The 25,002-nt window shown below is 37.4% G+C and overlaps 1 protein-coding gene across 1 annotated transcript in view; it reads right to left on the bottom strand.

The window, feature by feature from the left end:
- The window catches only part of SLC24A2 (solute carrier family 24 member 2), a 2,356,155-nt gene that overhangs the window by 1,381,794 nt on the left and 949,359 nt on the right, over positions 1 to 25,002 (bottom strand). The window contains exon 4 of the mRNA XM_044061027.1: positions 21,809 to 21,917. Within this exon, the coding sequence (XP_043916962.1) occupies positions 21,809 to 21,917 (109 nt within the window). The remainder of the gene's footprint in view (positions 1 to 21,808; positions 21,918 to 25,002) is intronic.

The following is a 25,002-nucleotide window of genomic DNA, read 5'->3' as shown; positions in this document are numbered from 1 at the left end:
CATTGCCCGTTCGATTCTCAGAGTGTCTTCTGTGTGACGACATGCGTGAATGGGCGTTCCTTCGTTGAAGGTTGTGCATTAGGGCCGGCAAGCCAGCACGTAAAAATCTACTGCCAATCATTAGCGGACCAGAGTTCCGCTGTGGCGACCCCTAACCGGGAAAAGCAGAAAGACACAAACAAACAAAGGAAAAAGTCCCCTACACAGAGGGTAGTTGTGGCCTTGCCCTCAGTATTAAAGAAAGTTATCACTTCAAGCAAGTTTGTCAGAATGGGCCCATAACTTTCTGATTCACTGAACAGTGAGTTGATGAGTCATACCACAATCTTTATTTCATCAGTGAATCATACTACAATCCTTATTTCCTTAGGGGTAATATTCTGAGCCTGTACAGTTTAACAAAACATTTAGTAGTTCTGCTGATCAGGGACTCAGCAATTCATTTTGCTACAGAAAAATCCAAAAGTAAATATAAAACATTACACACACATTCAAATTCCACAATCAGAGCAGTTACAGAAATGTGATTCTTTTCCCCTAGGAAATTCATTTTTTATTAAATTATGATATTGTTGATCTAAATGAAAGTTGTAAGACACAAGAATAATTAAGGCATCGTTAAGTGTGGTTATCACCAGCCAACAGCAATACAGACTCTTTACATCTCCCATGAAAATAAATATAATTACAAGAAACAGAGATTTGTTAGCCTTTTACATATACAATTAAACACTTAATGGAGACTAGCACGACCTATAAACCTACTAAATAAAGTTGCACAGCCATGTCTGATGAAATGATGATGTATTTTACTCTGCCTTCTGACTGCATATTGCCCTTCTATATGTTTTACCAATACATTTATTTATTATTTATTACATTTGTTTAACAGAATGGTCCAAACAGGTAAATAATCTGTCCCTTTACAAATGAGGCCTGGGGAGAAAAGCTTCACAGAAAACATAACTGCAATAATGAATAATATACACAGTGGTGCAACTGAAGTAATTATAAATTAGTTAAGATTAAAATATAAAATGCATGAACGACCAAAAAGAACATGTCTACAGTGTGCGAAAAATTATAATTGACACAAGATAGTCGGTTGCTACAATGCAGTCAGCAAATAATGGTAAAAGTTGATGAAAGGAGGTTTTGCCATTCACAATATGATGTATTTAGTTTTGTTTGCATTACTAGGATCAGTAATTACAGAGTAGCATTTGTGTTTGGAGAATAGCTTGAGGGGCAAGAAAAGTCGAGAAGTAAAAGTGATTATAGAGGGAGGAAAAATTATTAGACTGGAGAGGAGCAAGAACAAAGTCAGTTGTTCTTTAAGTAATCCTTCAGCTGTAATATGAAAGACGTGTTGATCTCAGACTGTCTGAGAGACTGAGGTAGGGAACTACTTATTTTACACAGGAAGGAGGAATACAGACAGCCTCCACCACTATTGTTTGATTTGGTAAGCATTATTAACATTTTATAATTAAAGTATAGCGATCTACTGGGGCTGTAGTGCTGGAGGGTATTGTTTAGCGCTGGGTATTTATCAGGTTCCTATATGAACTTAATGGGTAGTGGGAAGTTGAGTGCAGGTTAATTAATGCCTTAATTCTAGCTATTGAAGTTGCTTTAATGCAGTACAGTGGTGTGTCCTATAGTAATGACTGGTAGTAAATTTTGCTAATTTATTGTAACATTTGTCTAGTAGGGAGAATTGGTCAGTGTGCAAGTTTGTAAGCATGGGAGCTGCATAAAGCAGGTTAGGGATGAGAGTATATGCGGCGATGTTAACTTTGGCATTGGGCCTTAGTTATGTTTTGACTTTATAGATGACTCTTAGTTTGATGCCTCTACGCTTGTTTAATATGCTCGTTGAATTTCTGATTATCATCAGTAATAATCCTAGTAGCTTGGTATGTCTTATTACTTCTTAGTGTTATTGGAGCACAGAGTGGAGAAGGGCTGTTCGATGTCAGACAGTTTCTTTGGGATCAACATGATCAATCTGAACTTTTTACAGGTTAGGAGGAGTTGTGAGTTGCTTAGCCAAGTCTGTATGTGTGAGAGGGTGTTGTTTGGGTGTACTGTTGTAGTTTATCCATGGTTTTTGCTGAGCAGAAGATTGTAGAATCATTTACATATTGGATGATGGTGGCTTGTTTGGTTGCTAGGTGCAGGTCATTTATGAATATATTGAAAAGTAGAGGTCCTAATGTTGATCTTTGAGGACACACATGTGTACTGGAAGAAAATAAGTAATTCTGCTATTTTACAGCTTTTTGCCTGTTAGAGAGCTAATTGTTGAACCAAGGTAGTGATAGTTCTTGGAATCCTAAGGATGAGAGTTTGAGAAGCAGTTTGTTTTGTGACACAGTGTTGAAAATTCTGGATAGATCCAGAAATAAGAACAGACTAGATTATTATTATTTCTGTTTTAGTTTACAACAGTTGTAAAGGTTAGTAGAGCAGTGGTGATACTGTGATTTTGGTGGAAACCATGCTGAGGGGGAAATAGAAAGTTGCCAGTGACACAGACAAAGTCTCGAGACTAAATGCATTTCTCTAGTATTTTGGAGGAAATAGGATGGTTATGGACCTGTAGTTGGAAAAGTCAGTGGAATTTCCACCCCTTTGTAGGGGTAGTATATAGGGATTTTTTTCCACAAAGTGGGAATACAGCTTTCCTCGATGGAGTGATTTACTAAGATAGACACAGGGTATATTAGTGCATCAGCAGCTATTTTAATATATTCGCCTGGTAAAGGGTTGTTGGTGTCAGCATATCCAGAAGTTTCCTGATAGTTGAAGTAGAAACAGGATGGAGTTTAAAAGCCAGAGAGTGAGGTAAAGTGTCTGGGCTGTTGTATTACTTGAAGAGGTTTGTGGGTTTATAAGAAATGCAACTGAATTAACAAAGTGTGAAATAAACGGATTGGCTATGCAGTCTCTTGGGACAATTGTGTTGGGGGTTGGTTGGGAAATTTGGGCAGGGTGTAGAAGTTGGTTAATGGTAAACCAGAATAGCTTTGGAATATTTTGACCGGCTGACTGTAGTTTTATACAGTAGTTGTTTTTGTCAAACCTGATTTTATTTTTTAGTGGTATGTCTGAGTTGTATATTTGTTTGGTGGCTAGCTTCAGAATTAGCAATGTAGATAAAAACCGGATCCTGAAAACGATTCTGTCAAACGGTACAAAAACACAAATATATAATACATAGAGACAGTATCTTTTCCGGTTCTTGATTTGTTAATAACTAACAACATCTCTGAGGATTTGTATAAGTATTTTACTGTTGAATATCCTGTGGTTCCAGTCTTATATGGCCTCCCAAAGGTGCATAAGAACTTGGAATGCCCACCAATGAGACCGATCGTTTCCTGTATTGGGTGGGCTACCAAACCACTTTCTATTTATGTGGAGAAGACTTTGCGACTGGTATTAGAACAAACAAGGACAATTTTGAGAGATACCAATACTTTTTTGCAGGATTTGTATATTAATGTGAAGGGAACTGGCTTCATTGGTGATTATGTTTTTGTTACTATGGAAGTAGAGTCCCTGTTTACCATTATCCCAAATAATTGGGCCATTGATAATATTAGGGAATTGTTGTTAACAGGGAGATATATGTTTCCAGATAAAATTGATTTGGTTTGTCTGCTCTTAGAAATTATTCTTGAGAATAATGTTTTTGTTTCTAACAGTGAATTTTTTCTACAGAAGGTTGGCGTGGCTATGGGCATAGCTTGTGACAACAGCTATGCCAACCTAGCACTATTACATTGGGAGGAGAATGCCGGGTTTCACAACAATTAATTTTTTGGTCATATGAGTTGGTACACACGTTTCATGGATGACATATTATTTCTTTGGAATGGCCAGAGTGAGTTGATCTCCCAGTTCATTGATTAACTTTCCAAGATTACGACTTGTTTGAAGTTTGAATATAAATACTTTATTGATAAGATAGACTTTTTGGATGTTACTGTAAAAAAGTTTGATTTAGGGGATGTACATACTAGCTTATTTAGGAAAAAGAGTAGGAAAAATGCACTCCTACATAAGAGTAGCATGCATCCACAGCATGTTGCCAAAAATTTACTCAGAGGTCAAGTTTTGAGAATGATGCAGCTGCACAATGATGACAAGCAACTTGTGGTAGCTTTAATGAAACTTAAGACTGATTTCTTGAAAACAGGATATACTGAGAAAGAGATTGACAGTAGTATTACAAAGCTACTGAAGGAGAGAGATAGAGGGGTCGACCATATTTTTCTGAGCAACCTCCCAGACAAGTGTCTGAACATGGGTGTGCTTGTGGTAGAACTGTGAGGGTTCCTACGACCTTCTCGAGTGATGTCAATGGTATTTGTGACATCATTAAAAAGAAATGGGGCACATTGGAAGTGTGTAAGGAGGTTAAACAGGTGGTTAGTGAGAGGCCTAGGTTTTCATTCAGGAACAATCTTTCACTGAAAAGAGAGTTATGCTATAGATCAGGACTGACTAGGACATTACCTGTCTCACAAAGGGATGGTACATATCTTTGTAGAAATTGTACTACCTGTGAATATATTTATACAGGTATGAATTTTACACATCCACAGATGGGAGCAATGGTTGACTGTATGCTTTATGTGGGCTACAAAACTAGGAATGTGATCTATTTCAGTTTTTGTGAGGTCTGTTTTGTGTTCTGTATAGGTAATACTAATCAATATCTGAGGGAACATATTTGTGAACATCTTGGAGACATCAGGAACATTAAAGAGAGCAGTGCTTCAGCATCATGTCAGAGTTAGTGGGCCCCAGCACTGTTTTAAGTTTTTTGTGTTGGAAATTGTGAGAGATAACATTAGAGGGGGTTATATTAGGAATAAGACTGAGCTGGCTGAATTATGTTGGATTACGTTTTTTAATGCAGTAAAGGCACCAGGAATAAATGATATGGTATCTATTAAACCACTGTTGCGTGCACAGGCACTCCCCCATTGATGGTTTTTCATATTTTTTATATATATTTTATGAGTATAGGGATTTTTTGGAGATGTGTGGTTTTAATCTGCTGTATCTCTTTGGTAAAACTTTTTTTACTAAGTGTTGACAGTGTGTTCGCATTGAATTGGGATGTGTGTCTTCAAGAGAATGGTGTTCTTAATTAACTTGACTAATTGATTGTTTTTAAATATAGGAAGAATGCTGCTGTTACTTGAGTCTGAAGAAGTGACTGTTAGGTCACAAAAGCACTTACTCTGTCCTTATATTAAAGATTTTTTTCCTTTAGCCTGGTGATTCTGTTCATTTTTATATTTATGTTATAGCTTTAGAATTAGTTAGTTTCTAGGTTCTCCAGGCTTTGTGCCTGTTTTTCATAAGTTCTTTAGTTGAGAGTGAAAACCAGGGAGCTGGATTAGATTTGATTCAATTGGTTCTTATGGGTGTAACCTCATTTAATATGGCTAGAAATGTGGAGTCGAACAGTGCTACAGCTTCATCTAGACTGACAGTATTTAGGACTCTCCAGCTGAATAATTTTAGGTTTGAGATGAATAATTCTTTGTTAAAGGTACAGACACTGTGAGCATGGTTGTGATAATGTCGTTTTTGTTTGTGAATACGGTCTCTTATTGCAAAAATTGGAAGGTGGTCACTTAGAATATCGGGGATGGTACTTGCACTATTAATTTTTGTTTGGGTTGTTTGTTAGAATCCAGTCTAAGGTGAAATTTCTTTTGGTAGCTTTATTGTATCTGGTGGATGCAAAGATTAGTTGTGTGAGCCTGTGGCAATGTGCAGTATTGCCAGCTATGCCAGGAGAAGGACAGTGGATATGTAATATATGTCAGCATAGCAAGCTGGACCTTAATAAGGAATGCAACATATGCCAGCATAGCTAGCTGAAATTCAGTAAAGAATTATATGTTATTTGAATATCAAACTGATTTATACAGATGCTTGTTTTGAAAATGGATTTGTGAAGTTGCTCGCATTAAAAATGTACCAGTAGCATGTGCTGACTGTATTGTAACTGAATTAAATATATATTTTTTAACAGAGGATTCTGAAAGAGAAGAGGTTAAGCTCAACTCCAGCTAACTTTAGAAAATAGCAAGACATTAAATTACTGGGCCTAGGCCATAAAGCTGTTATCTCACAGTTTTGAATGAAGTCAGACGCAGTGTCTGTAAGAAGCATGGTTTGTTAGTTTCTGTAGGAGAAGTAGAAGTTTGTAATTGTTTTATGACTTCCAGAAGTTGTACCAGATCTGAGCAATCCTGGCAGTTTCTTCCAATGGGGGGGTTGCATGAGAAACAGAAGTCAGATGACCAGAGGTATGTGATGTCATTCTGTACAGAAATAACGTTTTAATATTAGGTGAGACAGAAGTCTCAGGCAGTCTGTTTCTTGGAATCTGACATAGAATGTTCCCTACTTCATCTTGCCTTGCTCAAGTAAGTAGAAACAGGAATTCTCTAGATCAGTCAGGAAAATATAGTGAGAACAGTTAAGTATTGTTTTTCTGTAACTGTGTGAATCTTTACGGCTGTGTTATTTTTACTATTTCTTGTGGCTGAAATTCTGGTATTTACTGTAAATAGATATTTTGTATTTTCATGTTCTTTAATTATTTATTATCAAATATATTTAAACTTTTAAATTGTGGCTGGTCCTTTGGAGAACATTTTAACCTTTGAGAGTACTTATATCTACTGGTAACAGTGTGGCCACTCCCAAAGCCTGGCTGTTTGGTCAACATTACCATTTGTATTAATATTAATTTCACTCAGTATAATTGGGTAACCTTGCAAGAGTCTTAAGTAGCTGACTTTGTAGTGTCTGGTGGCAGTGATAACTACCTCAAAGTCTGGGCAGATGGGGGCATGGTGGATAAATCTCTGCCAACCTTTCCCAGGTGTATGTGTGTGCATGTGTGTGTGTGTGTGTGTGTGTGTGTGTGTGTGTGTGTGTGTGTGTGTGTGTGTGTGTGTGTGTGTGTGTGTGTGCTACTTGGAGCAGGGACACGAAGCACTGGTTTCACAGAGAAGGTGCTGGAGGAATTGGCTTGGACACTCAGCTGAGGACTTAACCCTACAGATGTTCTAGTGAGGAGCCTTTTTGGGGTCCTGGAGGGAGACAGATATAAAGAAATCCAGACCCCGGACTGACTATGTTCCCTGTATGCTATTAAGGGAAATTGTGCTTGATGCAGAGAGTTCTGTATCTGGAAATACTGAGTGTATCCCTTTGTATTCCAAGTGAACATCCCTCTCCAGTGTCAGTGGTGAGGATTCAGGCTTCTTGATTACTGGCCCAGAGTGGGAATTTCACAGACCCCATATCATTTTATGGCATATGTGGGAATATCTGAATTTATGCTTAGCCAATCAATACTCAGGTATCCTAGTACTATAGTTTCCTGTGGGATGCTACTCAACATATACATATCTGAGTCATTAAATGTTAGAGCTATCAGGTATAGTATCTCTAACATCATATATAATGAAACCTAAGTTTAACAAACAGATCTAGAATTACATATAGTTCCAGGTGCTGTGTATCCTTAACAGTCAATACTAGAAGATTTGTCTATGATTTTTAACAGACTCGATATCATGCACATGTAGTCATATCCAGAGCATCTTTTACTGTCATGCAATAAGTTTCTTTTTCCCAGGTTCTATTATGTTGCCCAAGTCCATGGGCTCCTATCTGATCTATACCCATGTACAGCAATCCTGCCTCTGAATCTAGGTAGTATGTAAATCGGTACTGCAGAGGAGTTCAGAAATGGATTCAGAGGGACAAAGAGAACAAATATAGAATAAATACAAGCAGCTTACCTAACAGTATAAAAGCTAAAAAAAACCTCAAGCATAAACAATTAAGGCATGCGATAATAAAACATAGTAGAAATACTGAAAATCAATATAAACATGTAACAACAATGTGAGGAATTTGAAATGTTATAGGGTTTGAATTTCAGGATAACATTAACAATCTGGCACCCATTCAGACTTGGGGAGAGATGGCCAGAATTTAGGCATAAGTGCCTCTAAATAAAGTTGCACAGCCATGAAAGAACATTGTGTAGTTTCTTTTTTTTTTTTTTTCTTTAAAATGCCTCTTTTTTTTTGAGTATATTCTTCAACTCTGTATATATCAATTGCTTTATTTATTCTAATTCACGGATGTTATGTGATTCATGTAGACTGCTTTAAAAGAATATTAGCTTTGCATATTAGCTCTCAAGGTGTCTTGCTGCTTTGTTAGATACAAAAATTACTGAACTCATAGTGGTCCCAAGGCAAAAAGGGATAAAGCACTTACTGCACCCCAGATGACCCTGTAATTGATTAGTGGTGCTTTCAATTGAGGGCCATAGGGTGAGGATAGGAGTGAACAGCCAGTGCTGTCTTGCTCTTCCTGGTGAGGAGGGAGACAGCCTAGACTCACTGCAGCAAGCAGCATATGAGCCTGGTGAGCTCTGCACTGCACAAGCAGTGAGTCATTTATAATGAGGAGGTTACATATCTATGGAAACATGCATGCATCTCCCGAGGACAATGATGCCTTTTGACACCATCCCCCATTCTGGAATTATAGCTAAACTCACTAAACTAGGTATAAATCCCTACGTCACAGGATGGGTTGCTAACTGGCTCACTGAAAGAACCCACACTGTAAAAGTTGCAGACTCCAAATCTGACCTCAAAGCAGTGACAAGTGGAGTACCATAGGGTTCTGTCCTGGGACCTCTCCTGTTTTGTATCTACTTCTCTGAAGTACAGGCTAACACAGAAGGCCTCTCGCTAATGAAGTTCGCAGATGACTGCAAACTAGCAGCCATAGTCAAGTCCCCAAATGATGTGGACATCCTACAAAAGGGCCTCGCTGAGACAGATGCCTGGTGTCAGAGCCATGGCCTCAAACTCAATGCCAAAAAGTGCAGTGTCATCCCCTTTGTTAAAAACCCTGTACCCATAAACTACCACATAGATAGCAATCTATTTAACACCGAATGTGTGATAAGAGACCTTGGGACCCAGGTGGACAGTAGTCTCTCCTTTGATAGTCACATCGCCACAGTAGTCAAGAAGTCCTTCTACGTGGCACACCTCATCATAAAAGGGTCCTCATCCAGGAAAAAAGAGATCATTGTTCCCCTCTACTCGACACTCATTAGCCCCATTATAGAGTACAGTGCCCCTTTTGGAATGTACCTCACAAGACATCTGCAGCAGCTGGAAAAGCGACAGAAGTACCTCACAAAGAGGATTACTAGCCTCAAACAAATGCCCTATACTGACCGTCTCAAAAAACTCCAGCTTTACTCCATAGCATATCGCCTACTCCGAGGTAATCTTTGCCTAACATATAAAGCTATGTCAAACCCAGAGCTTTTAGACATGCTACACCTAAAGAAATCCCAATCCCTCCGAGCTACACACTCTAAGGACCTAAACCTTGTCACCACAATAAACAGGACTTGCTAGAGGGATAGATTCCTGTCCCAGAGACTTCCTATATTCTGGAACAGGCTACCCATCTATGTCAAGCAAAGTTCTTCATTAGCACTCTTCAAGAAAAATCTTGATGAGTGGATGGGAAATAGGAAATACACCCCGGGGATCACATCTGTGTCTGCTCAACAGTGGCACAGGAAAATAACTTTCTTGGGTGGCATAAGCCAGGGAACCTTGTTGGCTAGGCTTACATAGGCCCTTGGGCTGATAGCCTAGTACCTACCTATGAACCTATGAACCTATGATAGCAAAGCTGAGAAGGCTGCCGTGAGATGGATAAGTTAGTGCAGACACCCCAGCCACAGTATAACGTTACATCAGAATTCTCAATCTCCTCAGTGCCCTTGGATATGAGTTCAGATGAGCCCACAAGAGGCTGAAGTGGGTCCAGCAGACCTAGTCAATGAAGGAAGGAGCTAGTGGCAACTGGAGGTCAGCTACAGAGAGGGGAAAAAAGTATTCTATTGCTCCAAGTCCACTTTTGGAGTTCACTTTTTTGATTGCCTAGTCAGCTCTGTTCATATGTGCAGCTGTTCTTTTAATTAACCTTTTAAAAATGGCCATTTGCATGGTGACTATGACCTTCTGCTTATACATACATGAAAGCATTAGTGAGGAAGCCTGCAATTCTCATCTTGCAATGGCATGTACGACCAGGAAGATGCCATGACAGAACCATAAGGATACTTCTAAAAAGCATCTTAAAATGTATTTACAATTATATATACATAGGAAGGCACTTCCACTGGCCAACGTTTATAGTACTTTAATACAGCTAAAGGAGCTGTAATGCTGCAGACCTGCTCACAAGACTGAGCTTGTTTCTAAACACAAAGGTTATGCAGTGTTTCAATCAGCACCCTCTGCTTCTGGGAACATGAAGTAGTAGTGGCCCCACTGTGTGATTATGTGGGGATCTCATAATTTAGGAGGAAAGTTCTTTGTTAGCTTATTGCATATTTTGTAGTGGTGAGAAACCCTATGCTATCACTGTAGTGATAAGTGAGGATTTATGATTGTATCCATGTGTTATGGTACAGTCCTGGAAAACGTGCAATACAATACCATGGTATGTCAGAAATAATAATACAGTTATGATGACACATATACCATTTTTATCTGGCTCAGGTACTTACTGGACAGCAATGTTCTCTGATTGGAATAACTGAAGACTGTAACCAGATTCTGCCAGAAGGTAAGACGTACTGGAAATATGAAAATGCTTAGAAGAAACCATGTAACTACCCCATATTTCCTTTATATATGTGAGAACTTTATGCATAAGTTATTCGGCCAGTTTGGGAAAGATACTACTCAGAAAGGATATCTTAAGTCTCATACATTCTCAATAGAAAAGGCCACTGAATAAACAGATACATGTTTAATATAAGTTATGTAAGTGCAAGCCGTGTATTTATATACTTATGTTATGTTTGTACTTTAACTGTCAAGTTGTACGGATATTGCTTGTTATTATTAACTTCACTTTATCTTAACAAATATTGCTTACATCACCCATAATTTGTATTTTGTTGCCATTATGTATTATACCCATCTCATGACTGATAAGGGTCAGCTGACCATCTCTATTTACCTGGTTAACAAATTATAAATAAATAAAATAAACAAATGTAGAAAGAAAGGAAAGATAGCATTATTGTTAAAATTTCATTTTAGAGTTCTGCCATCAGTACTCCACTTGTTTAATGTAATAACCGCTGTAGTCACATAATCATTTCTAAATGGTATGCTCATTCCCCTGTATCTTATGTATGATTCTGGCCATTTCTTTCCTATGTCCCATTCATCATCAGTGTATACCCCTTTAGATATCACTGTGGCCAGCGATGACCAAAAATGCTCATACTAATATTTAATAGAAGCAGAAATATACAGTACCTTTATGGTAGACAAGGATTGCCCGATACACCATTCTGAGCATTTCTATTAGTAATGTAGGATTTTGTTTCCTTTTAAGCACTAGACATAGGAATCCCTCAGTTCCCATATAATGCTTGGCTTTACCACTGGTTCTTTAACAAGGCTAATACATGTCTTTACCACATTGTGTCTAAAATAATATTCCTAAAGTTACCTTCAAGGTAACCAACCCCCCCCCCACACACACACGCACACACACACACACACACAAACTTTCAAGTGTGCTTTCATATTTATTCATATTTAATTTTCTGAAAACTGCTGCCTTCTGAACTTTTTAATTGTTTAACTGATCTGGAAAGTCCAACAATTTTTTTATTTTTATTTTGCTCAGCACATAAGGATCATGCACAATAATTTCCCATATTGTCCTAGCATATACCCTGTAACTAGTGACATTTATGATGCCCTCCTCTGTAGAGCCTATGTCACAGAATAAATGGGATCTCCAAAACTCCACATAATTTACAGCTAGCAACACTGTGAGTTTCTCAGAATCCAAGTTTCTCTATATACTGCCTTTGCACATTGACTAAACCTAATTATTAGATATAACAGTGCTAGGTCTCTTTCTGTTTTCCTTCATAAGAGAACATCTACTACAGCTTGCATTCCTTCCTAGTGGGCACCAGCTGGCAAGGGCAACATCACATACATATGCATAACATAAAAAAAAATATATATATATATATATATACACGTGTTTTATCGCGAAAGTGCATTTTCGAATATATGCACTTTCGGGAAAAAGGGGTTGCAAAATTATGGTTTGTCAAAACTTAATTTTGTTGATTGAAATTAGACCTATACATATATATATATATATATACATATATATATATATATATATATATACATATACATATACATATATATATATATATATATATATATATATATATATATATATATATATACATATATATATATATATATATATATGTGTGTGTGTGTGTGTGTGTGCATATATATATATATATATATATATATATATATATATATATATGAAGCATTTACAGATATGGTGTGAATTACAAATGCTTGTAATACCCTCTATGACACTTTGCATAACTGCATGCATTTTGTCCTAATGGGAAGAGTGCTATTATGTAACATTGCTTTTCAATACTGAGCTACACATCTTTACAGAGTATCGCAGATCTTTCTGAGAAATTGTTTATTTTCATCTGTACCATAAGATGCTTATTTCCGTACATTAAGCCATGTCTTCTGTACATAGTGCATTAATATTGTATGAAACATTATGTTTCTTTTGTAAATAACATTTTCGTTTTTATTTCTATTATCTTCAGTGTCACTGTTTTAGTGGAGCTTTTCATTCCAAACCTCCAATGAAAATCAGTGCTTGCCCAGTTGCAATTTCCAAGTAAACAGATGGTAATAAATAAATAAATAAATTTCATTCAGTCATTGTCCTCTTAATACATTTCATGGTCACAAGGAAACTAGAGCCTATCCTGAAATTATCTGTGCAAAAGGCAAACAAACTAATCCCAGATGAACCACAAACTCATTTTATGATGCAGATATTTTGTCAGTCTTAGAAACCTATAGACAATATGAAGGAATATCCATTTACCTATGACACACCATTGGGATGTGTGAAAAAACAGATTTACGTAACAACAATAAACCTCCCTGCACGGAGGAAGTTGCACAGCAAAATAAAGTGGAATAAGAAATAAATAGCCAGCAGCAAGGTGACTGTGAGATATTTTATTATGATAAATATAAGACTTCACAAAACAGACCGGTTTCGGCCCGGAGTTAACCTAGCCTTCTTCAGTGTTATAAAAACAAAAAGACATCAGAAGTCTTAAATAGCAAAAAGTAAATGAAAAAAAACACATGACTGGCTGACACCTATAAGTTAGTTAATCATTCATAAATATTCATTAAGCCCTGGATAGAAAAGAGCTCCAAGTTTGGTTATCTATTTTCTCTCCTTAGTGTTTAATTTATTATGCCATCCAGATTTATGGGTACGATCCCCGATAAGCTTATCAATGATAGAAAAGTGAAATTTGGCTGTCTTATGTTTTAAAGTGTGTTTATAAAGCGCATTTTGGAGTTGGTGCTTTTTCGAATTCTATAAGTGATACTATCTCAGATAAGCCTGAACAGTGCTGTGAAAAAATATTTTGTGATTTAAACAAGAATATGAAAGCACTTAGGTCGTATGTTTGGCACTTCAAACTGTTTAAGGCCTATATGGTTAAAGGTATAAGTCCGAGGGGTCTAAGAGTAAAAATTCAACCTCTAGTAGCGGAGCCTGATGACATATTAACAGCTGAATGGCTTTCTATTCAACAGGAATGTTCTATGAAGTTTGTTGAAACTTTATCCAAGTATTATATTAGGGCTATTGATAAGGAGACAATCAGGGTCACTAAACTTATTGAAGATTGTAACCAATATCAGGATGATACTTTTTTTCCTGTACTTTTGTCTAAACTCAGTTCTGATCTTTTGAATTTTGAAACCCAATTGAAAGAGAGGAAACTTAGGAAATTCTCTCAGGATCAGACTGACTATGAGAGGGGACAACCTTTTAAGTACACTAGGCATGTTAGGTTTGATGATACACATAGTAAGATTATTCCTAACTCTAAACGTAAACGTCCACGTTCTATTCTCAAAGGACGTGGCAATCAGACTGATACCACTGATTGTGATACATCTTCTGGTACTGACATTGAAACACAGCACACCATGGAGTCCCCAACTCCAAAACGCAAGAATCATGTATCCCCTTTAGACCATACCAGAGGGGGGGTAGAAAACATAAAAAAAGTCACAAGTCTACACAACCTTATGGAAGTATTAATGAACAAGTAAATTCTGTTGTTAACAACAATGTATGTAACATTTCCAATAGTGTTTTAACTGAGCAACAAATTTCTTTGCTTAATAAAGGTTTATCCTTTATACCTGTTTTTTTTGTACCTGAAGATACTTTTGCTCAGGATGTATCTACTTTTTGTAGATTGATTAATCTTAAATTATTTTTTCAGGACAAGGAGGCTGAACAACAGGCTATTGATGATTTCAAATATCATCCTTCTTCTTTTACACCACCTATGCATCCGTCCGTTAGTTTGTTCTTACATAGTGTTCTTAAGGATTTGCATTTTGTCTCTAATACACATCCACCTATGCCTAATAATATGTCTGAGTCAGACTTATACTGCTTAACTGAACTTGTGCAGAATAAGGAGTTGGTAATTATTAATGCTGATAAAGGGGGGGCAGTGGTTGTGATGAATTGGACTGATTATGATATTGAGGCACACAAACAATTGGATGATGCCAGGTATTATACCAAGATGCCACTGGACCCCACCTTTATGTTTAAACAGCAAATTGACACTTTTTTACATTCTGCACTTGAGAATGGAATTATAACACCTAAAATTCTAAAACACCTCACCATGGTTGACCCTGTCAGACAGTATATCTATTTCCTGCCTAAAATACATAAAGACTTTTTATATCCACCTGGTAGACCTATTGTGTCAGGAACTGGATGTCTAACTGAGCCCCTATCTAAATTTTTGACTAGACATTTAAAACCTTTGCTTTCTTGGGTCAGATCCAGGATCCAGGACACCACCCAGTTTTTAAGCATCATTAATGATATGCAAATTGAGGATGACTGGTGGTTGTGTACCTTAGATGTGAGCTCATTGTATACTAATATCCCTCATTGGGCGGGTTTGGATGATATCGAATATTGGCTTTACAAATCTAATATGTACCAACCCGGTTTCAACACTTTTTTGATTAATCTAACTGAACATGTGCTCACCAAGAATGTGTTCTTTTATGATAAGGAATGTTATCTTCAGATTAACGGCACTGCTATGGGGGCATCTATTGCCCCCATTTATGCTGATTTATTCATGGCATATTGAAGAGATCATCATTTATGATGATACACATCATTTGTATCTGCCGGAAATTGATATTTGGCGCAGATACTTGGATGATTGCTGGATGGTGTGGAGATCTGATATTGAATATCTTCATGAATTTGTAGAATATCTTAATGATAACAAATGGGGACTTCATTTTACCATTAATTTTGATCGGGATCATGTCACTTTTCTGGATGTTTTGATATCCAGAAATGATGACAATACCCTTAACACTCAGGTATTTAGAAAGTTTCCACAATATAATACCTTACTCCACACCTCCAGCTTTCATCCTAAACATATTGCCAGGAACATCCCAAAATCACAGTTTATTAGAATTAGACGTAACTGTTCGGATGAGGACACTTTTCGGTACCACTGTCAGGATCTTTCTGACAGATTTATTAATAGGGGTTTCAGTTCGGGTTATGTAACCATGGCTAAGAATCATGCACTGGGTCTGACAAGACAGGATTTGTTGACCTATAAAAATAAACCATCATCTTCTAACAAATTACGCTTAACTACCACATATGGAAGAAATACCTATAGGTTTATTGATATTATTAGGGACAATTGGAATATACTTACAGCTGATGCTGCTTTGAATACATTGATACCGTCTTCTTGCTCTTTCTCCTTTAGGAAGGGTAAAAATCTAGGAGCTTATTTTAATCATTATAAGCATCACTCTGACTCTATGTTGCCCCAACTATCTCAAACTACTACTTTGGGTGATAAACTTATTGGCTGTATGCCTTGCGGCCACTGTAATAATTGTAGATACATTTTGAAAATGAAATAATTTACCAGCAAAAATACTAGTATTGTCTATGATATTAGGTTTTGTGCCAAATGTAACACTGACTGGGTCATCTATATGGCATGTTGCAGTTGTCAGTGTTTTTATGTTGGCCAGACATCTCGACCATTTAAGTTATGTGTCTCTGAGCACTTGAGTGACATCAAATGTAAGAGAACAACTAATGCACTTTATAAACACACTTTAAAACATAAGACAGCCAAATTTCATTTTTCTATCATTGATAAGCTTATCGGGGATCGTACCCATAAATCTGGATGGCATAATAAATTAAACACTAAGGAGAGAAAATGGATAACCAAACTTGGTGCTCTTTTCTATCCAGGGCTTAATGAATATTTATGAATGATTAACTAACTGGGTGTCAGCCAGTCATGTGCTTTTTTTCATTTACTTTTTGCTATTTAAGACTTCTTATGTCCTTTTGTTTTTGTAACACTGAAGAAGGCTAGGTTAACTCCGGGCCGAAACCGGTCTGTTTTGTGAAGTCTTATATTCATCATAATAAAATATCTCACAGTCACCTTGCTGCTGGCTATTTATTTCTTAAAAAACAGATTTACCCAGAAAATCCCACAGACACAGGAAGGACATGCAACCATAAGGAACGTATCTTAGCAGAGAACTAAACTGGAAAGCCAGGCACTATGATGCAGCATCACTAACAATAGCGACACTGCGCCATCCTCCAACAGTTCATAGGTGCATAGAATAGTACTAGGCTGCTCTTGTGGGCCATTTTAAGCCTAGCCTGTTACCCCACATAAGAATCAAACCTGCACCTTGTGTCTGTAAGGTAAACACCTTAATCATTATATCAACCTCCCTCCCATTTACTAAATATATCATGGGAGGAAGATTGGTGTTTACTAATTAAGAAGTGGCACAATGCATGTATAAATTTCTGGAGGATAACATCATTCTTTGAGAGTAAATCCATTTCAAACTATCTATAAAAGAGTCTATAAAAGGGTCCCAGAATATAATAGCAGAACGTGCAGAGTCCAAATATCTCTCAAAAATACATTTATTAGTAAAATAAAATTCATAAAACACAGCAAAAATGCAGCCTTTCAAACACATACCCTCCCTCAAGCATGAATGCCATCACATTTTGGGACTCTTAGTGGATACGCTACATTTTCTGTTACCCTTTCATGGTTTTCTACTTAATCCCAAAAGAAAGGAAAGTGTGTAGTTTTTGAATGTAAAACAAGTATTTCGATCTTCTCAAAAATGAATTGCATTACACTGCCTTATTCTTATTGCAATATCAGTTGCTGCATTTATATCATCTTTCTGCAAACATACTTATATATATATATATATATATATATATATATATATATATATATATATAGGGGTTCATATCTAGACATTGCCGAGACTAAGTTAACGAACGTACACATTGCCAAAAACTTAAACGGCCGAGTCACAGTACGCCGAACTACATATTGCCGAAAAAGAAATAGCAGACCTGACCAGCACACCAGCATCCCGTTAGTGCACACCTTGGAAAGAAAGACTATGACCACATGTGCAATTCACGCAAACAGATGACTTAAACAAATACTGGTTATCAACACAAATGTAGACCACAAAATTCCAATCCCAAGAAACATAATCCTACATCTTCAGTAATAATGAAATAGCTGTGATAAACTTCATATAAGTGTATGCTTTGCGATTCTCAAATATATGCTGGAACTGTTCATGTCATCTAATCAGCTTCCAGCGTTTAGGAGAGGGTGGACAGCCTACACTCATTCTAGCTCTTAATTTGTCTACCCTATTTTGCTATCGAGCAATAGTACACATTATCACATATGTCTTCCAACCAGACACTTAAATCTCCGGTGCCAGGCTTCTACGCTATTTTGTGTTCTGGGCAAGAACATTTCATTCAGCTCATAGACATTCCAAAATTTTATTGGAAATAGTGGAGGAAAACGAACCTAAGCAGCTGATCTGGTCGTAAATTTTCTTGGTTTACCAAATATATACCATTCAAAAAAATACTTAATCAACTCCTTTCCCTCTGCTGGAAACTGTTCCTTTAGTTGCTGGAACGTTGAAATCACTTCCGATTCACTCAGGAAAGAAAGAGCAGCTAATCATTTAATGTAAATTTTAAATGTCACATTAGTATTGTATAACATTGCTAGTCCCAACATTTGCACTTTCCTCCAAAGATTCTGAGCAAAGTGGAAAAAGCAACCTTTGCTCACTACACCAGACACATTTATTTTCAAGCTCTTAATGGCGGCAATTTCAAAATCGCAAAGGATGTACTTGCATTCTATTTGCTGACCGGTGCTATTTAGTAACTCAGAAATATATTGCCACATGAGATTATAAGAACGTAATGACTTTTTAGACATCAGACAATAGACTAATGGCACAGACTTACAATAACCTCCAACAGTGATAAAGGAATGAATTGTGTACAGTTGACGACATATTATCCCTTTAGTGATATAGGTACCATCCATGAGCCATATTACCGCTTTAGATAACTGCATCAGATTTTCTTTTGTAGATAACACTATAACTATGTGTTCTTCACTAATGTCAGATAACCTTTTCATGGTAAACTCACCCATCTTTAGTGAGTAGTCTAAAATATTCGGGTTTCTTAGTGTTACAGTAGGACAGTTAGGATCATGTATGGACTCTCCTTACTTGTTGTGGTAATACTTTCCTACTTGGCAAAGAGGTGGCATACTCAATAGGTGAACTAGAAACAGCAATGTCAACTACTAGACACGGGATATCTCTAGATAATGCTGCCTTTTGCTTTAGCATGTCGCATACAGTGTACCTTTCTACCTCGCCTGGATCTCCTTCATGATTATGCTCTACTGACTTTATTAACTCCTCTGTTAGATAAAACATCAGTGATAGCTGTTGCTTTACACTGCAGAGCATGTTTGAATTTACATACCCAATAGCTCCTGTGGTTTGCTCTTTTGTTCAGGTGGTAAATAAAGCCATCTATTACTAGTACGTCTTTTCCTGTTTGTGACGTGCTAGTATTATAAATGCTACCTACAGCTCCAGATGCATTGCTTGTCAAGTCCGCCATGCTGTTGCTTGTACAAGGTATGCTATAGGAGAAACGTACTCCTTATTTATACTGCAGAGGTAACTTCCTATTCGGCATAGTGTAGCTCAGCCGTTTGAGTATTCAGCAATGTGTATGTTCGTTAAATTAGTCTGGCAATGTGTAATTCGGTGTAATGTTGATTTGGCCATTAGATATGACCCTATATATAGGGTCTATATTATATCCTCGAACAGTTACAAAAGCGAACGCTGATTGATCTAACTTATTTTCGCGAAACTGCAAAATATCAAAGCAGCAGAAACTCAAATTTCTTCCTAGGGAAAGAATTCGGTTGTCCGTTTCTGTTGCTTCGGTATTTTCAATGTTATGGTGGAAAGTTACCGGTCGGATTCAGGTAAGTGTGCGATTGTGTGGATGTGAGTGTTAGGGTGATTTAGGTGAGTTAGGGTTAGGGCTCGGGTTAGGTGTGTGTGCGATTGTGTGGACATGAGGGTTAGGGCAGATTTAAGTGAGTTAGGGTTAGGGAGCAGGTGAGGTGAGTGTGCGATAGTGACGGACCTTAGGGTTAGGGTTTGGGTTAAGGTAAGTGGGTAGTTAGTGGTGTGTGCATAGTTTAGTGTAGGGTTAGGTATCAGATTTTAGGTGTATGTGTGTGGATTTCTGTTTATTTGGTGTGCTTGTGTTGTGTGTATGTGTTTTGGATCAGCGATTTGTTTCCCTGGGAAAAAAATCGCTGATCTGACAGTTCGAGATTGTAAACTTTTGCTTAAATTAGGTAGATCAATCAGCGTTCGCTTTTTTAAGCATTCGATGATATAATATAGACCCTATATATATATATATATATATATATATATATATATATATATATATATATATACATATATATATATATATATATATATATATATATATATATATATATATTGGTTTACTATCATAAATTCGAAACTCAGAATAAAACGTGTCTGAATGTTCAAATTTAAACATCGGAAATGAACATTTCCATATTTCCCTAATGCCAAAAACAGCTGTGTATTGTCAAAAATGTCGCTCGCGATATTTCCGACAATACACAGCACTCCCACCCATCCCATAACTCCCTACCTAACTAGCCTAAACTCACAGTTATGCAGGGGGGCAAGCCCCCCTGCACCCCCCACACACCCCCAACTTAATATTCCAACTCCGAGATCGCACTACAGTGAGGAAAGGGATGTATTTCCCTAACCACACTGTACCGCGATCCCCTCACATGAGCGAACGTTATAATTGCGAATGCACAGTCCATTCGCAATGATAACGTTCGCTCACATAACCTGCCGAACTATGAAGTATTCGAACATCTGTTGTTCGAATACTTCATAGCCGTGCAATTGCACATCGGCATTGTGATAGTAAACCATATATATATATATATATATATATATATATATATATATATATATACATAATTGCTACTTGTATATCAAAAGTACAATACAATTCATGCCTAATTTGAATTTAGAGCAAAATATATGTAGATCAGTGCCACTGCCCCAAACTGCTCTGTTTGACTAAAGGTTATGTACCCTGGATAGAACACTGGGTCAGACGGTGATGATAAATGCATCTCAACAGTGGTGCTGTTACATTTCAAAATCTTCGGAAATGATATGTGAGAAAACCTTCCAGAAATCTAAGAATGTTAAAATAGTCTGAAATTATATGTGCACAAATCTTCTTGGTTTGAGTATGTAGAATGCTTGACAAACTTAACTCACAGGAAAGACATTCATTTGTGCCAAGGTGCTAGTTGCTTTAGAGGAATATGAAATAAGTTACCACACATATACATGTACACATGGCCGCATGCATACACACACATAAGCAAACTGCTTCGACAATGTTATTAAATTACACCCTGCCTTTCTGAGAAGTTACTCTTTGAAGTTGGACAGTTATACAGTCTGAAACCTTGCTTACAAAAGCAATAAAATATTCTTAAAATGTTTTCATGCAAGGGACTACCACTACATTGCTATTTGTGTTTTTTGTTTGCTGGAGTAACAAGTATTATGTCATGAGAAAGGGAGACATCTGTATTTTGATACTGAAATCATGGATTTCTTCTGTCACACCAAAGTTGTATACCTGACTTGAAAGCAATTTCTTCAGATAATTTGGGGTTACTGTATTGTGACCATAATGCAAACAAGTGAGAGAAAATGCTTCAAAATGGTTCCACATGCATGATATCACTCTTATTACACTGTCCCCAGCTCTCCCTTTTCATTTGGATAACATAAAGACAGTATTATCGTGCATACACAGCTGCTGAGTTGAAATAAAACATTTTACAAGAGGGTGAACTGATCTCGTGCAAATGTTCAAATTCCAGCCTTTGAAGGCTTAGAAATATGGGACAAATATGACAACAACCAAACAGACATTTTCCGAAAGTCATTCCATTACATTAACAGATCTTGTTTGTATTAATAGACTAAAATGATGCATGGAGGATTACCTTCTGCAAGGGGATCCAGTGTATGAATCATTAGGTGAAAAATGCTGTTTCGCATCAGACTGTTATGTAATGACGCAGAGCTTCCGCCACGTTGCAGCCGGGGTCTGGCCTACAAATAAGACAGAAAAAATGTCACTCTACTTGCAGTTTCTATTCTGAACTTTCAAAAACTGGATAATATATAAAGCAGAGCTAGGGAAAGTATACACAATCAGGAAGTACTGGGGCGCCTTTTAAACTGTTGAAGGTTTACAGTTACATTTGGAGCAAAGGAGCACATAAAATGCCAGAAAAAAAAGAGGAATGTGCACTGAGTCTACAAGTCCTTTCTTTAACAATGTGACTTATATCCTGTGCAAGCACTCAATAAAACGTCAAAAAGAATCCAATTTATTGCTGCAAAGCTTTCGGGTTTAACACCTTTCCTCAGTGCTATAATTTATTTATTTATTTTATTTATTTAAATTTGTTGACCGGGAGTGTCAAACAATATACATCCCATATAGTTTAAATAGGAGTGCCTTTAAAATCACATGATATCAGCCAGCCTATCACAAACTTCTCATACCCTTCCCCAACACATAAAGTATTCACGAATACACTAATAAAATAAAAACTTTTTAGGAGAATAGATAGCAACATTAAAACATCAGATCACAATAAATCAAACATTATGGATAATAAGTTACAAGGTTTCTCTCTGTCTTTTTACTAATATAGGTTTTAAGCTGACAGCACTATTTAAACCTAGTTTATAATCAGCCTGTAACCTAATTGTTAACCTGTCTGTCGAATCAAGACTATACCTGTATTACAGTATTGGCTTTGTTAGCACTCACTAACCCACTTTAATGTCCCATCTGATACCGTTGACTGTATAAATCACAGCACCATCTGTATCCTTGCTGCTGTGATCTATAGTGCCACTGCTGTTCCAAATGTGGCTGAATCTATGTCCCAAATTTTAAGCCATGCAGAGTCTGTGCTGTACAAGCTGCATCAAAGCTGACAGAATTTATTCTATATTTGAAGCTGCATAACCCCTTATCTGGTTGTAGGATGAATGTCTGATGATATACTCTGCAGTATGTCCTAGATGTAGCATGGCCACTATACCTTATAATCTAAAAGGTCTCTACTGTCTCAGGCACATCAAACTCTATTCCTTAGCATCTGTGTTGCCTAAATCATGTTCAAGGTAATATCATTAATGCATGTCCTGGGTTTTGCTAAACATTTCTTGAGTCTACAACATTTACACTAATCTCTGCAGGATGCATGCTGTCTCAGATGCATCCAAATCCCTGTCAGTGAAAGTGTCTGTACTGTCCCAGATGTATCAAAGTCCCTGTCTCTGATAGCATCTGTACTGTTCCAGGTGTATCCAAGTCCCTGTCACTGATAGTGACTCTACTGTCCCAGATATATCCAAGTCCTGTCACTGATAGTAACTGTACTGTCCCAGGTGTATCCAAGTCTCTAGCACTGATAGCAACTGTACTGTCCCAGATTTATCTAGTCCCTGTCACTGATAGAGACAGTACTATCCCACATGCATCCAAGTCCCTGTCACTGATAGCGACTGTACTGTCCCAGATGTATCCAGGTACCTGTCACTGATGGTATCCAGGTCCCTGTCACTGATGGTGTCTGTACTATCCCACATGCATCCAAGTCCCTGACACTGATAGAGACAGTACTATCCCACATGCATCCAAGTCCCTGTCACTGATAGTGACTGTACTGTCCCAGATGTATCCAGGTCCCTGTCACTGATGGTATCCAGGTCCCTCTCACTGATGGTGTATGTACTATCCCACATGCATCCAAGTCCCTGTCACTGATAGTGACTGTACTGTCCCAGATGCATCCAAGTCCCTGTCACTGATAGTGACCGTACTGTCCCAGATATACCCAAGTCCCTGTCACTGATGGTGTCTGTACTGTCCCAGATGTATCCAGGTCCCTGGCACTGACAGTGACTGTACTGTCCCAGATGTATCCAATTCCCTGTCACTGATGGTGTCTGTACTGTCCTAGATGTATCCAAGTCCCTGTCACTGATAGTGACAGCACTGTCCCAGATGTATTCAGGTCCCTGTCACTGATGGTATCTGTACTGTCTTAATGTATCCAGGTCCCTGTCACTGATGGTGTCTGTACTGTCCCAGATGTATCCAAGTCCCTGTCACTGATAGAGACTGCACTGTCCTAGATGTATCCAGGTCTCTGTCACAGATGGTGTCTGTACTGCCCTAGATGTATCCAGGTCCCTGTCACTGATGGTGTCTATAATGTCCTAGATGTCTCTCAAATCTTTATCACTGATAATGTTATGCTTTCTCAGACATATTCAAGTCCTTATGCATAATGTCAAAGTACTGAACAATAACTGAAATGTGAAGCAGCTATTACTCAAATGTATCCGAAGTAAAATAATTAAATATTCCTCACAATATCAAACAAAATAAAAAGTTGAGATTATGGACCTCCAGAAGCTTGTCCAAAAGAGTTATACTTTCATAGTGTTATCTACCTGGACAGGGTGCTCCAAAGTTTAAGGGTTTCATTGAAAAACAAAAGAGGAGCAAATAACTTGTTAAGGTGGTAGTGTTTTAACAGCTCTTTCAAGTAATTAACAGCCAGTTCATCTAATTAGTTATAAGTTAGAATAAAAACCTTGAAAATAATACAGAATCTAACCAGCAGCCAATGCAGGAACTGAAGAACAGGTGAAATGTGCTATGAAAGTAGAGTTTCAGTTACTAACCCTACAAAGGAATTCTACACTAACTGAAGCTGAGATATTTCACTTCTAGGGAGACCTATATACAAGGAATCAAAGTAATTGTGTCATGACAAAACTAGAACATGAGCAAGACTACAAAGGCATTTTCCAGGAAGTAGCTGTTTAAGCTGGTGATGTTCCCTAAACAGAAAAAAACACGACTAACTACAGCTGACACTTTGTCATGGACAACACTAGGTTTACTGTGTAGCCATGTATTCATTATGAACATTACGAATGCTGACAGGCACACTACTTGCAAGTTTATATGCTAATATTCTTCACACAAAACCCTGGAAAAACTGGACACACAAATGTGGCATTGCTTTGTTTTCTATGATGCACTTGTATTAATTACTTCTTATATGTTCTACTTCCATTTTTCTGTCTTGCTCTTGTGCTACTG

This window comes from Protopterus annectens, chromosome 2.part0 (genome assembly GCF_019279795.1).
Source record: "Protopterus annectens isolate FY-2018-M chromosome 2.part0, PAN1.0, whole genome shotgun sequence".
Taxonomy (NCBI): Eukaryota; Metazoa; Chordata; order Ceratodontiformes; family Protopteridae; genus Protopterus; species Protopterus annectens.
The sequence above is the reverse complement of the archived record's forward strand: the minus strand, read 5'-3'. Positions and strand labels throughout refer to the sequence as shown.